The 13,490-nt window shown below is 54.9% G+C and overlaps 1 protein-coding gene across 1 annotated transcript in view; it reads left to right on the plus strand.

Moving 5' to 3' along the window:
* Positions 1 to 12,868: 12,868 nt before the first annotated feature.
* SETD2 (SET domain containing 2, histone lysine methyltransferase) overlaps positions 12,869 to 13,490 on the plus strand; it is a 64,619-nt gene continuing 63,997 nt past the window's right edge. Inside the window, exon 1 of the mRNA XM_075706522.1 lies at positions 12,869 to 12,941. Within this exon, the coding sequence (XP_075562637.1) occupies positions 12,869 to 12,941 (73 nt within the window). The remainder of the gene's footprint in view (positions 12,942 to 13,490) is intronic.

Consider the following 13,490-nt stretch of genomic DNA (forward strand, 5'->3'; position numbering starts at 1 on the left):
CACGGCTGATCCCGGTGACCCCGGGGAGATCCAGGACAGAGCCCACGGCTGATCCCGGTGACCCCGGGGAGATCCAGGACAGAGCCCACGGCTGATCCCGGTGACCCCGGGGAGATCCAGGACAGAGCCCACGGCTGATCCCGGTGATCCCGGGGAGATCCAGGACAGAGCCCACGGCTGATCCCGGTGATCCCGGGGAGATCCAGGACAGAGCCCACGGCTGATCCCGGTGACCCCGGGGAGATCCAGGACAGAGCCCACGGCTGATCCCAGTGATCCAGAAGTCCCGGTGATCCAGGAGAGATCCTAGCGATCCCGCGGCTGGTCGCGGTGTGGTCCCGGTGACCCCGGGGAGATCCAGGACAGAGCCCACGGCTGATCCCGGTGACCCCGGGGAGATCCAGGACAGAGCCCACGGCTGATCCCGGTGATCCCGGGGAGATCCAGGACAGAGCCCACGGCTGATCCCGGTGACCCCGGGGAGATCCAGGACAGAGCCCACGGCTGATCCCAGTGATCCAGAAGTCCCGGTGATCCAGGAGAGATCCTAGCGATCCCGCGGCTGGTCGCAGTGTGGTCCCGGTGACCCCGGGGAGATCCAGGACAGAGCCCACGGCTGATCCCGGTGATCCCGGGGAGATCCAGGACAGAGCCCACGGCTGATCCCGGTGACCCCGGGGAGATCCAGGACAGAGCCCACGGCTGATCCCGGTGATCCCGGGCAGATCCAGGACAGAGCCCACGGCTGATCCCGGTGACCCCGGGGAGATCCAGGACAGAGCCCACGGCTGATCCCAGTGATCCAGAAGTCCCGGTGATCCAGGAGAGATCCTAGCGATCCCGCGGCTGGTCGTGGTGTGGTCCCGGTGACCCCGGGGAGATCCAGGACAGAGCCCACGGCTGATCCCGGTGATCCCGGGGAGATCCCGGCCGTGCGGCGGCTGAGCCCGCGGTGCCGGCGCGGTCCCCGCTGATCCCCTGCCCGCTGCCGCCGAGATCCCGGGCATCGGGCGCCCGGCGCCGGCCCGGCGGAGCCCGCCCGGGGGGAGCGGAGCGGAGCGGAGCGGAGCGGGCCGGGGAGCGGCGGCGCGGCGGCGCGGCGGGGAGGAGCCGGGCGGCCGGGGCGGACTCGGCGGCGGGCGGCGGGCAGGGCAGGGCAGGGCACGGCGCGGATGGCGGGGCCCCGCCGGCGGCCGCTGCAGCGCGGGGCCCGGCGGACGATGTGAGGCGGCGGCGGCGGAGCCGAGCCCCCGCCGGGCTCGGAGGGCGGAGAGGGGGCCTCCCCCGCGGCGCGGCCCGGCCCGGCCCGGCCCTGCCCGCCCGAGGGGCCGCGCCTGCCCCCGACAGCGGCCGCCCGACCATGGGGGACTTCTACGACCCGGAGCACCCCACCCCGGAGTAAGCGCGGGCCGCGCCGGCGGCCGCCCCGAGCGCTGCCCCCCGCCGCGGCCTACGGCCTTGCCGGGCCCGGCCGAGCCGCGCCGCGCCGGGGCCGCCCGCCCCGCGGGGAGCCGCCGGGGCCGGGGGAGCGGGGCCGGGCCGCCGGCGCTGCCCCCTTCGCTCCCCGGGGCGCGGCGGGCGGGCGGGCGGGGTAGGCCGCGCATCCCCGGCCTTGCGTGAGCGCCGCGGCCGGGCGCCGGCGGGCGGAGGCCGGGCGGCGCGGCGGGGCGGGGGGGGGCGGGGGGGTGGGGGAAGCGGGGCGGCGGGCGCTGCCGGCGGCCGGGGCCGGGGGTGGCGGGGGCCGCCCCTGCCCTGCCCTGCCTCCCCTGCCCCGGGGGCGGCGGGGCCCGGGCCCCCGGCCCGGCGGGGCTGCGCGGAGCCGCCCGCCCCGCGGAGGGAGGCCGGGCGCTGAGTGCGGACGTGTCCCGGCCTCCCCGGGGGGCCATTTTTCCGCACCTTTGCTACTAATACGATTTTTTTTTCCACCACCCCCCCCCCCCCCCCCCCCATCCGCGGTGTGCGGAGGAGTCACCGAGTCCCGGCTTTATTTCACCCTCTGAATCCTCCCTCCGACGGCCCCGGGTCGGGCCCCTGCCCTGACCCCATTTTCTGACAGGAGGAAGGAGCCGGGCAAAAGTGGGGGAGAGCAGCCTAATGGCTGGTGAGCTCTGGTTCTCCTCTCCGCTGGGGATTTTTACTTAACCCCCCCGCGACACCGTGCCAGGGCTGCCGGCTTTATCGCTTCTCCTGAGCAAGCCATTGAGTTCCTGCTGGTAGCGGTGGGGTTTCTCCCCCCACCCCCCCACACTTTCTTGTTGGTTCTCAACGCTGTTTTTACATTTTTAGACTTCCTTCGCAAAGGATTCGGGTGCTTCCTAAACTTTGCGCGTGCGGCATCCCGGACGTGCGGCCGGCTCTGGGGTGGAAGGAGGCAGACACCTGGCATGTAGCACACCTCGGTGCAATGGTTGGATTGGAGGCAGAGCTAAAAATGGCGCGTTTTGAGCAAGGACGACAGAGCAAACCTTTCTGAGCGAAGGCTACGAGTTCTGTCTGTGCCCACCTGGAGCGGCTGAGGATCTGTTTCAGCTGAAACGATGCCTGCGGCCGAGCCGTCTAAAATTAGCGAGAGACGGCGGATTTTGTTTTGAATCCAGGTTGTGTTTTGCTAGATGTGGCTCCCGCCTTTCTCCCGGGACGGGAGAGCCTGGAGCAAGCCCTGCACCTGATTTACGTGAGCTTAACCCCAGCAGGGAGCGACGGTCCCATCCGGAGCGACCCTCCGGGTTCAAACAACTCTACTATCCGTCCAGAAAGTTTTAGCCTAATTTAGCTATTTCACTTTTTTAGTTTAGAGCGCCAGGGATCCTGTCCCCGGGGGCTGGGGTGGCGTGGGGCGTTTGGCGTCAAACCGAGCGTCCCGCTGAGCGTGACGGCTGAAAGCCGTGCGGGCTATATCATGCTGCCGCTCGTTGTCTAAAACACTCGAGTGGGCTCTTGAAAGAAGCCAGAGCGGTTTCTCCGATGACTTTTTAAGAGAAATAACTGAAGTATCGGTCTGACTTTGGGGTTTTCTCGGGGCGTGCGTTCTGGGCTGGGACTCTGAAAGCTGTCAGGAGGCGTTCGGATGTTTTTAGGAGCCTCATTTCCCCGTGCCTGCCTCGAAGCCTGGGAGTCGCATTCGCTGCGTCGTTAACGGCGTGTCTTACTCGGGCTGCGCTCTTCCTGGCGCGTGTGCTTTTAGGTTGAGGAAAGGATTATTTGCAGTAGCTTGGCGATGGTTTTTTCCAGAGGCGGGGGTGCCTCGAGGTTCATCGTCTCCTTCCCCGCTCTTCAATGTGGTGATATTAGAAATATACCGATTGGGTATTTCCAAAGCGTGGTCGGCCGCCGCAGTGGAGAGCGCAATTAAAGACAAATCGCGATGGCTGTGGGAGGTTTGCTGCCGCTGGAGCAGTGGCTTCCCCCGATGTACCCGCCGAGGGGTGCGATGAAGAGGGATGCGTGTGGTTCGTTTTTGGGAGGAGTTGATTTTGTAGCTCGTAGCGTCGGAGTTGTGTTGCTGCAAGACGTGGGGGCTTGGAGAGCGTTGGTCAGAGCCTGGCGATGCGAGTGGAGCCTGGTAAAGCGTCAGGCTCAGCCTTACTTTTCATGGGGATTATTTGCAGAACGGTTTGGGGCAGAAGGGACCTTCAAAGATCGTCTGGGCAGGGACGTCTTCCGCTAGATGAGGTTGCTCAAAGCCCTGTCCAACCTGACCTTGAACACTTCCAACGGTGGGGCATCATTGTTGCTACGGTGGAGCTCCACGCTGGCTGTAGGAGGTGGGATACTGAGTCGGGGAGCTGGACTGCAGGCGACTCGAGTACGTGCTGATGGCGTTTACCGGAGTTTTTCTCCTAGCAAAGAAACTCCGGCTGACTTTCACCTGGTTGGTCGCTCTCCACATCCCACTTGGCATCCGGAGCTCAGGTTCTTGAGAACTTCAGCGTCCAGCAAAACCAGCTCTCCTCGCCTCTTTGGGTGCTCAAATTTGGGCCGGCCTGGGTCCCTGAGCTCGGAGCCGCCGCCAAGCTCCACGCGAGGTCTGCACCTTCTCCGTGGAGCTCCCCGACGCCGACCTGGACCTACTCGATGGGTGTTTACATTGTAGGCTGCGAGCAGAAGAAACTTCATCTCTTGGTGCCGTTTCTAGAGCTGTAGTGACGCGGCCGGTACAGGCAAACCTGGGGCGAGCGAGCGCTTCCTTCCAGAAGACACCGAGATCGTCCCTGGCCGCTGCGTACCGACGGCGGAGGACCCTCTCAAACAAGCGACGTGTCGCTGGGGTCGCTGCACGGGGCGAGATGGATCGGGTTGAGGCTCCCGGGGATATCTTCAGCCGGCGTCTCCGCGTTGTGATGGAAACCGAAAGTGCTGCGGCGGGTTCCCTTGCGCACCCTGTGACCGAAACGCGTTTATCTGCTGCTCCTCCTGCGCTCTGCTGCAGGTAGACCTCCCCAGCTTGAATTTCGCTCCGTTTTGGGGGAAGGAAAACCTCCTGTCGTCCTCCTTTGCAGGCTGGTGACGCTGGTGGGGCTCGGTGGTGCGCATGGGTGGTTTGGTGAGGTCGGGGTTTCGGGCCAGCGCGTTTGAACACCCCAGTGATTTTGTTAATGTGACCTGATACGGATTCAAACAGTCTAAAACTTCAAGTTTTTGGTTGTGGCTATTACTACTTTTTTTTTTTTTTTTTAACATGCATTGCAGCTGTGGAGACTCGTGGGCGGTTCAGTGTTCGTGCCACTTTGGGACTTGATTATTTTTTGCTTCTCGTAGGCATCTGGATTCTATTTTCTGCTTTTCTCTAGGGAAAACGATCGGTAATGTCGGTGCCCTCAGCGCAAAGCAGAAGCTCTTGGCAAACGTGCTGTGGTTAAAGACTCAAATTTGGGTCCTTGAGTGTGGTGTTCTCATCCATCGGGGAGATGCTAATGGAAGGGAAAGGCTCGGTTTTACACCTCCATTTCCCTTTGAACGCTCTGCCCTTTTATTAAGGAGACTAATGATGGTCCCACAGGCTGTGAAATCGAGAGTAGTAAAGGAGAAACTTGGCTCTCGCTGCCTGAGTGTACCTGAGGGTTTTTCAGCTCCGCGCTTAAGCCTTAATGGCTCTGAAAAGTCAGTTTATTTAAAGAAAAATGCTCTTTATGCCTCCGCATTTGTTTCGGTTGCGGGAGGAGACCTTCACCTCCTTGCCTGGCCAGCTGCTAAGTTACCAGACAAATTTCTCACTTGGGTTCGTTATTTTTGACGTTGTCTTAGGACAATTTCCAGCTGGACCTGAACTTTCTGAGGCCGGTTGCCTGCAACGGAGCTGAATTAAGTGAGGTCGTTTATCTCCAGGTTGGGTATCTCCAGGAAGGAGATGCGGACGCTGTGCAGCGCTGCCCGTTCCGCTCTTCTCTTGCCTTTTTCCTGCTCCATCCGCAGCGCATTTTCGGTACCATTGCCCCGTTCTCTTAAAAACAAAGCCTGAGGTTTGTAGCTTTGCTCTTGGAGAAGTCGTCTTCTCCTAGTTTTTGGTACCCAACTTTGGGTCTTGTCATCGTTGTTGGGTTTTGAGGGAGGAGGACCTCTTGGCTTGTCCTTCTGCCCTGGATTCTTGTGCAGCTTCCACCCACCGCTCTGTTGTTCCTCCTTTTCCATCTGCTTGTCCAGAAATGCAGCGTGCAGCACAGGCAGGGCAGATCTGCAGGGTTTAGTTTCAGGGGAAATTGAAAAAAAGGGAGAAAAGAAAAAAATAGGTCCACATTTTGGCTTTGAGCAGTTGAGGTCCCTGTGGTTTCTGCCAATTCAGATGCCTATAAATCTGAAACCCGTGCGTTCTTCCAGGAGCTGGCCACGTGTGAGCGCGCTGGGAATACTTTTCTCCTTTGCTTTTTGAAGTTTTAGGTCTGTGGATCGGTGGTGCTCGTCTGCGGCGGCGTGACTAAAGGATGGAACGATGCGTGCGAACGGGACGGGGAAAGTCGCGGCCTCGGGCTGCCTCCCTGGGAAGGTGTGCTCCAGCAGTTGGATTTCTCAAAAATGAGGAAATTTAGCAGCTGTAGGCTACCCAGGCAATATATTTTGAGTTCCAAGTCGTTCCATGTACCTTTAGTCACCTGGACACGTGCGCAGGTAATTACACGCTCCACACTTAATATGCAAGAGCAGCTAATATATAAACTCAGCTCTCCTAAATTCTGCGGTTCGGTGATCGTTCGGAAAAGAGCCGGAGAAATCCTTGGTTTTTGAAAGGAGGAGGCTTTCCAATGGTTGTCTTGTCTTAATTGTTTCTAATTTTCCCTCCGCAATTTAGTATTTTCCTCGCAATGGCTCAAAGCGGGCTTAAAATGGGTAGGTGACAGCCTTCTTCCGATGTCCTGTGTCGGAGATCTGGTGACGTAATTCTAAATATAATTTGTTTGTGTGTATATTTAGACGGGGGGAGAGGATTTATGAACACCTATTTTTAATAGACCTGGAAACATAAAGAAAAATTAATGTGTGCCGTATGTATTTGACCTTTAGTTTTCCTTGCCAGAACTGGCGGGATTTATTGAGAAGAACTCTTGAGAAAGTCCAGGTGTGGCTCTGGTTTTTGTAGGTTTGCTAGGACACTTGCTGAAAAAGATTATTTTTTTTTTTTTCTCCCCCGACTTTTTTCCTGACTTTTGGTAAACTTCCATAAAAATGCTCCATCCCTGCAGCTGCTCCTCTCCAGTGAGCTTCAGCCTTTTGGGATCCATCCCGGAGGCTGCCATCCCCCAGAGCATCTCCCTGAGAGCCTGGGGACTGGAGCAGGACCTGAAATTCAAGAGAAACGTGGGCCAGGAATCAGGATTTCACCCGAAATACTGATGTGGAGGGAAGAGGTGTTGAGCTGGGTGTGGGGAAGGAGCTGGAGCCTGAGCAATGCTTGACCTTAAACACCATTTTCAGGACAAAACCGCAGATTCCCGCTGGCTTTACCCACCATCACTCAAAGATTTTACCGTTTCCGCAGCATCACGTTGTAATTGTGTTATTGCCTTTCTATTGCAAATGCATCAGCGGAGGTTTTGCAGCTAGAAATAAAAGGCGTGTCGTTCTGAGTTCGCAGAAAACAATTATTTCTAACATTTGCAGCCTTCTCTAGCATCGATGTCCAACAGAAAAAAACTCCGGAGCCCAGTGCTTGGAGTTTGCTTGCACAGCCCATTCCCAACTTGCGCTTTTATTGCAAATAAAGGTAGAAAGGAGGGTGAAGGGGGTTGAATTTATCTGTTCCTACAGTAATTTCCCTGCCTGGTATCACCTTCTGTTTAGCATTGCCACAGCAACCGGCCGCGATGTTGCAGAGCGATAGCAGGGTGCAGGTTTTCACTCGTTAGCTCTCATTTCTTCTTGCCGTCTTAGGCTGGGTTTAATCTCACTTAAAATAGTTTGATCTAAAGCACTCGATTCTGCAGGAGTTGGTGTTGCAGGGAGCTTGGGTTTATTTTCTTTTCTGGAATTGAAAGTGGCTCCCAAGATGTCTCCTGCTGCTGGCTTAACCTGCCGGGCAGGTTTTGTAATAGAAGATTAAACTTCATCTATAATCACGTAAGAAATAAAGTAACATTAAGGATTTTATATTAAAGCAGCAACCTTCAGCTTGGCTCGGCTGTCGCAGCGTTTTATTTACGGCACTGAGACAACGAAGTTTTTCGGGGTGCGCACGGTGCGGGCTGCGGTTTCTACCCTTTGGAGTTTGAATTTAGGCACACCTGATTATGGGGAAGCGTCTTCTTGTTCAGCTTGGGGTGAGTTTGGGGTAAGGAGGGGACATTTTGTGTACGCAGGCTTCAAAAATGGAGCTGGTGAAGGGTGTGGAGCACAGGGCTGGTGGGGAGCGGCTGAGGGAGCTGGGGGTGTTCAGCCTGGAGAAGAGGAGGCTGAGGGGAGACCTGATCGCTCTCTACAGCTGCCTGAAAGGAGTGGGTAGTGAGGTGGGTGTTGGTCTCTTCTCCCAAGGAACCAGCAATAGAGGAAATGGGCTCAAGCTGCGCCAGGGGAGGTTTAGATTGGATATTAGGAAAAATTTCTTCACGGAAAGAGTGGCCAAGCATTGGACCAGGCTGCCCAGAGAGGTGGTGGAGTCCCCATCCCTGGAGGGGTTCAAAAAACAGGCAGAGGTGGCACTTGGGGCCATGGTTTAGTGGACATGGGGGTGTTGGGTTGATGGTTGGGCTGATGATCTCAGAGCTCCTTTCCAACCTTAGTGATTCCTAGTTTTTACTTTCACTAAAAAATAATCCATCCCCCGAGCCAGGAAACATGAAATTATGACTCTTCCCTTAACTGGTTTAGTGGTGGCCTTGGTAATGTTGGGTCAATGGTTGGACTGGATGATCTTAAAGGTCTTTTCCAACCTAAACGATTCTATGATTCTGTGATTTGATGATTCTATGATCTTGAAGGGCTTTGCCAACCTAAACGATTCTAGGATTCTATGAATATGGCGAATTATGGAAGTGTTTGGTGTTCTGTGCCTGCCTGTGAATTAGAAGGTGCTCTCGCATGGGCGACTCAAGGTGAAGAAGTACGCTAAAATTTAATGGGTTTAGCTCCGTGTGAAGCTTCTAGGATACATCTTTCACGAACTTCTGCTTGGGATGCAGGGGACAGGACTGCTCCTGCCTGCTTTCTGTTTTGGGGAGGAGGGGATGCCGGGGACTGCTAAGGTGACGCATCTCCTCGCCGGGTTGCGGGCGGCACGCGTCCCACCGCGTCCCGGCGTGGGCGGCGCAGATGTTTCCACCTCGCCCCCTTGACTCCAGGCTCGTACTGGGTGCTGGGAGACCTCCCCAAGGCCACCAGCGGGGCCACCGGTGCGGTTAGCCTTCTCCTGAAGCAGGTAGGCTTCTTGCAAGCCCAGCCTGCATCCCGAAAAAGAGAGAAATCTTTCTTTGCGAGGCGTTTTAGGAGACAAAGATGACCTGCGGTGCCGGGAGGAGCATTTGTCATGCAGGCTTGGTGATACCTTGATAAGGTCAGGTTAGGAATTTGCTTTGCCCACGCAAGGAAAATCCCGCAGGTGAAGCGGGGATGGTGATACCTGACGGGCACAGGAGGTGAAGGAGGGGTAGAAACCCCCATTTTTTTACCCAGCCCAGAAATGCAGCGGGCGAGAGGTTGCCCGCAGAAGATGCGGTGTAGCCGGGCGGGGGGGGTGGCTGCCCGGTGGTCCCGCTCCCCCATGAGTCCTTCCCCTCCCTGTGCCTGCCCTCCGAGGGAGGGGCCTTGCCTGTCTGCTCTCTGGGCTTTTTTTTTTTTTTTTTTTTTTTTCCCCTTTTTAGCACACAGACCTAATTACCCAGAGCCATTGCTCAGGTCAGATGAAGCCTCAAAGTCTCTGCGTGTCCAGCCGATAACGCGGCGGCCCCAGCTGCTGACTTCTCTGCCAAGAGTGAAGCCCTGTGCTGGTTACCAGTAGTAATGATCGTAAGTCAGCTTAGATATTTCTGATTATTATGTTTTTTTAAAAAAAATCAGTATGCTTTCAGGGCCCTCGCCTGCCTGTGCTTCCCCCGTCGCTGCAGAGGAGTGCTTTAGAGAAGCGTTGGTATAACTTGAGCCTTGTATTTTGTGGAAGCTGGGTGTAACCACTTGCTTTTCAGCAGGATTTAAATACTGAAATTATTTTCCTGGTGTCGAACACCTTTTAACTTAATTGGAGCAGCTTCGTTCAGCACATGCTGAACTTTTTCCGTGCAGCCTGGTGATTGCATCCCCCTCCTGGGATGGGGATTTAAGCAAAATTAAAAAACAAAACTGTATTTTTCTACTAATTCCACTAATTCCTTTTCCCTCTGAGCTTAGAAATGCTGCCAGTGTGTAACCTGGCAGCGCCTGCGGATGCTGTGCCGCCGCGGTCGAGTCAAACGTGACCGTCCCCGCCGGATCACGACGGCAGACGCCGTACGCGAGAGGGAGTTTCGCAGAAGGCTGGCGCTTGCTTTCTCTCCTTTTGTTAATAAACTCGGAGGGTATTTGCTCTAAATCTGCAGCAGAGCATTAGAAGGTATTTGCTGCTGCTCGCGGCGGCAAGAAATTGTGGCTTGCAGGGTCGGTACCCCCAGGGCATGCGGTGGGGTTGGCTGGGAAAGGAAAGGCTTGGATGCGTCTTCGGCCAGCGTCAGGGTCGTGCTGCTGCAAACGCTGTTTGTAGATGTTTTAAAATGTCCGTGGCTTGAAAAACCTGGGAATAAATAGAGGTGGGTTGCGGGGGCAGATTAAAAAAAAAAAAAAAAAAAGTTGGGAATGGGGATGACCGCCTTAGTGACTTGTTCAGGTTGCGCGCAGGCTGTCGCAGAGCCGAGCCTGAGCTTTTTTAAGCCTGGCCTAAGCCTGGCTGTAGGAAGGAGGTTTTAATTGCAGCCTTTTTGAATTGTTAGAAGTTGTTCAGGGAGGCGGTGAAGCTGATTAGCGAAATAACCATCTTGCCTTGCACTGCTGCAAGCAGCAGGATGCTCTCATGCTGGGAGCGCCCGGTGCCTGTTGGTACAGCTGCCATGAATCGTTGGTTTTTCCACAGTTTTGGGGTTTCTCTGCGCAAATCCCGTCCGTCCCGCCGGTGGTACCCCACGGGGAGAGTGCGATGTCAAATCATCCCGCATCTCCCCCTGCTTGGTGATAAGCGGAAGGTGATAAACTGCATTTGTGTTAGATCCAGCCTCATCCTTCCCCAGGGGCAGCTGCAGCGCTGGACGGACAGCGGGCTGAGGGGTGTGCAGGCATTTGAGGAGTTAATTGCATCAGGTAGGGAAAATGCAGTTTAAGAGTACCTTGTGCATGTGAAACATTTCTTTTTGTTGCTGTTTGTGCCTCATGGTGTCCAGAGGAGGTGATTTGGAGGCAGGGATTACCTGAAAAGTGAGCCCATTTACATTTTCTTGATGGGAGGATGCATGCTCCCTCTAAAAGCTGCTGATGAAATCTCTCCTTCCCTGCTCCGAGAGGAGGAGGAGGAGGCGGCGGCTTTTCAAGGACTGATCCTCCCACGGTACTGAGCCAGAAACCCTGGTTTCGAGTTAAGCTGTGGGTTTGTGCCCTCTGTTTCTGGCACCGTTGTTCTTCTGTCCCCCCCGCCGCTGTCTGTCCTCGCCCTTTCCCTCGCCGTGTCGGTGCTCTGTCAGGAAATCCCTTGCCCGGCTGCCATGGGAACGGCATTGCTTGTGATGATTGCTGTCACGATTTCAAATTTGATTTCTTCTTTAGATGTGCCCTGGCACTGAGTGGAAAGGGGAGAGCGGGAGCCGTGTGCCTGGTGGTGAGTTTGGGAATTCCCGGGCAGTTTTGGGGAAGGAGCAGGGTCCCACGATGCTTTTATTGGAGCAGAAGACTGGAGACCACTGGAAATTGTTTTCTTCTTAACCAGGTCTTTTTTCCTGAAGCAGAAGATCCTAGCTTCTCTAAATTGCTAATATTATTAACACACAGATAGCTAAATAGTTAGTAAATGAGGCTTTGGCCAAAAAAAAACCCCAAAACCTCAACCTGTGGCTTTTCACATGCTCCTGCCAACGTCTGTTTTCTCTGACCCACTTTCCTTTGCAAGAGGAGCAGCAGCAAAAGCAAATTGGTTTTGAAAATCATCCTTTTCCCCCTTTATTTCTTCCCCTTCTCTTCAGGGTTTGGTGGCTGTCGGGTGTACCTGCCCCAGGAAAGGTTTGCACGGGCTCTGCTGGACCCAGGGCTTAATTCATAGCTCGGGCAGAATTCCCTTTGCCGGCGCTGCCAGCTGGCAAAGAAGAAGGCATTTTTAGCTCCTGCCATTTTTTTTTTTTTTTTTTTTTTTAAGCCTATATTTTCCCCAGCTGTGGAGAACAGAGTGGAAATGCTCATAGTAAAAATTTATAGCGCTATAAGTTTTCCATATTGTGTTGTAATGCCTCTTGAATCCGTTCTCGGTGGCTCTCCTCCAGCCCGATGAGAAATGGGGACCCCGGGCTGGCCTGAAGTGGAAGCTACAGCCGTTGAGTTTCTTAATCTTCTTCGTGCCTGCTGTTGAAATATCTCGTGTCTGGGGTTTTTCTGGATTTATAAAGTTCATTTCAGGGGGGTGTATTAGGAGGGAGCGTTCACCGATGATTACAGGTGACTCCGTACGCCAGTAACCCATAATCTATTAAAAGCAAAATCCCTTCCTGGCGTGCTTGTGACCATGCAGGATGTCTCTCAGCCCTTATCATTTTTGTAAATGAAAGAAGAAATATTTCTTTTCAGTATATTCAGCTACTTGTTTTCCCGGTGTGTTCAATCCCCTCTGTTCTTTCGTATTTCAGCACAGGAGAAATGGTGTCTCCTCCCCTGCTCCAAACTTACAACTCCAAACCCAGAGAAAACGTTGCGTAAACCAGAAAATGCTGATTTAGGAAAGCAGGGGATGGGTGAGCCGGATTTGGGGGATGTGCTGCAGGGACAGGTATATGCTTACAGCTACCTTGACCTCATTTTCGGGAGAGCTTGGCTTGGTTTCAAGCTTCTGTTTAAATAAGATGTTTGATAGCGATGTCCCCCCGCCCCCCTTCCTGGGTGTGCTTTAGCCTTTCCTCTGTCCGTGGCTTTGTGGGGGAAGGAGCAGGATTGTCTATTAACTTGCCTGCTTTTTTTTTTTTTTTTTTTTTTTTCCTGGTTGTACATTATCTGGTTGTGGTGCGGTATTTTTGGGAGCAGGGACACGCTTGGGTATTAAAAGCACAGCGCCCTGTACGAGAGATTTCGCAGCAATTTAAGCACCGCATTTCAGTTAATCATAGGGACCGCTGCACGTTTGTCCTTGGTTTTTTATCTCCAGCCGGCCGCATTAGAGACTAATAAACCGAGTAGGCAATAGCACTTCAGGCCTGTAAGTATTTTATCAAATCGTTTGGTTTCCAGGATGGCAGGAGCTGAACGAGAGCAGCAGCGAGGGAGCTTCGTCTGCGGCATCGTGGTGCACGGCAGCGGCAGAGGTGCAGCCCTCCGTTGCCGGCCGGGCAGCGGTGGAACCCGCCTAGAGATTTCCTTTTTTTGCTTTAGGATCTTGCTGGAACTGCCAATTTCCGCCCGAGGCGTTCATTTCTCGTCTTGCCTTCCGGTTTGCGTAGCCCCCGGTGTTGCGGGCGAAGGTCGGTGGATCCGTGAGCGGCTGCGGCGGTCCCGCTGCGTCCCCGCGCTTGGCAGGACCTTTTTGGCTAACCTGGCCTAAGCGAACCCTGTCTGGAGGTTGGGATCTCCTTGCTGAGTTTTTGCATTTTGTTTCCTTTCTTCGGAAAGGAAGGTAATTGCCGAGGCAGGTGGGCTTTCAGATGGACGTATGCTAATGCCCGCACAATACCCCATCCTCGGCTTAAAGCGAGGTGTGCAGGACGGGGCTTTTTAGGCTTGCAGAGCTGTTAGTCTTGCAGATGTTTAGATAAGAAGGGCTTTAGTCTTCCAGATTTTTCTCTCTTAAGAAGAAAAAAATGCAAAAAAAAAAAAAAGAGGGCATATGGGAGGTGAGGCTCTTCCAGTTTTGTCTT

Source organism: Pelecanus crispus, chromosome 2 (assembly GCF_030463565.1).
Source record: "Pelecanus crispus isolate bPelCri1 chromosome 2, bPelCri1.pri, whole genome shotgun sequence".
Lineage (NCBI taxonomy): Eukaryota > Metazoa > Chordata > Aves > Pelecaniformes > Pelecanidae > Pelecanus > Pelecanus crispus.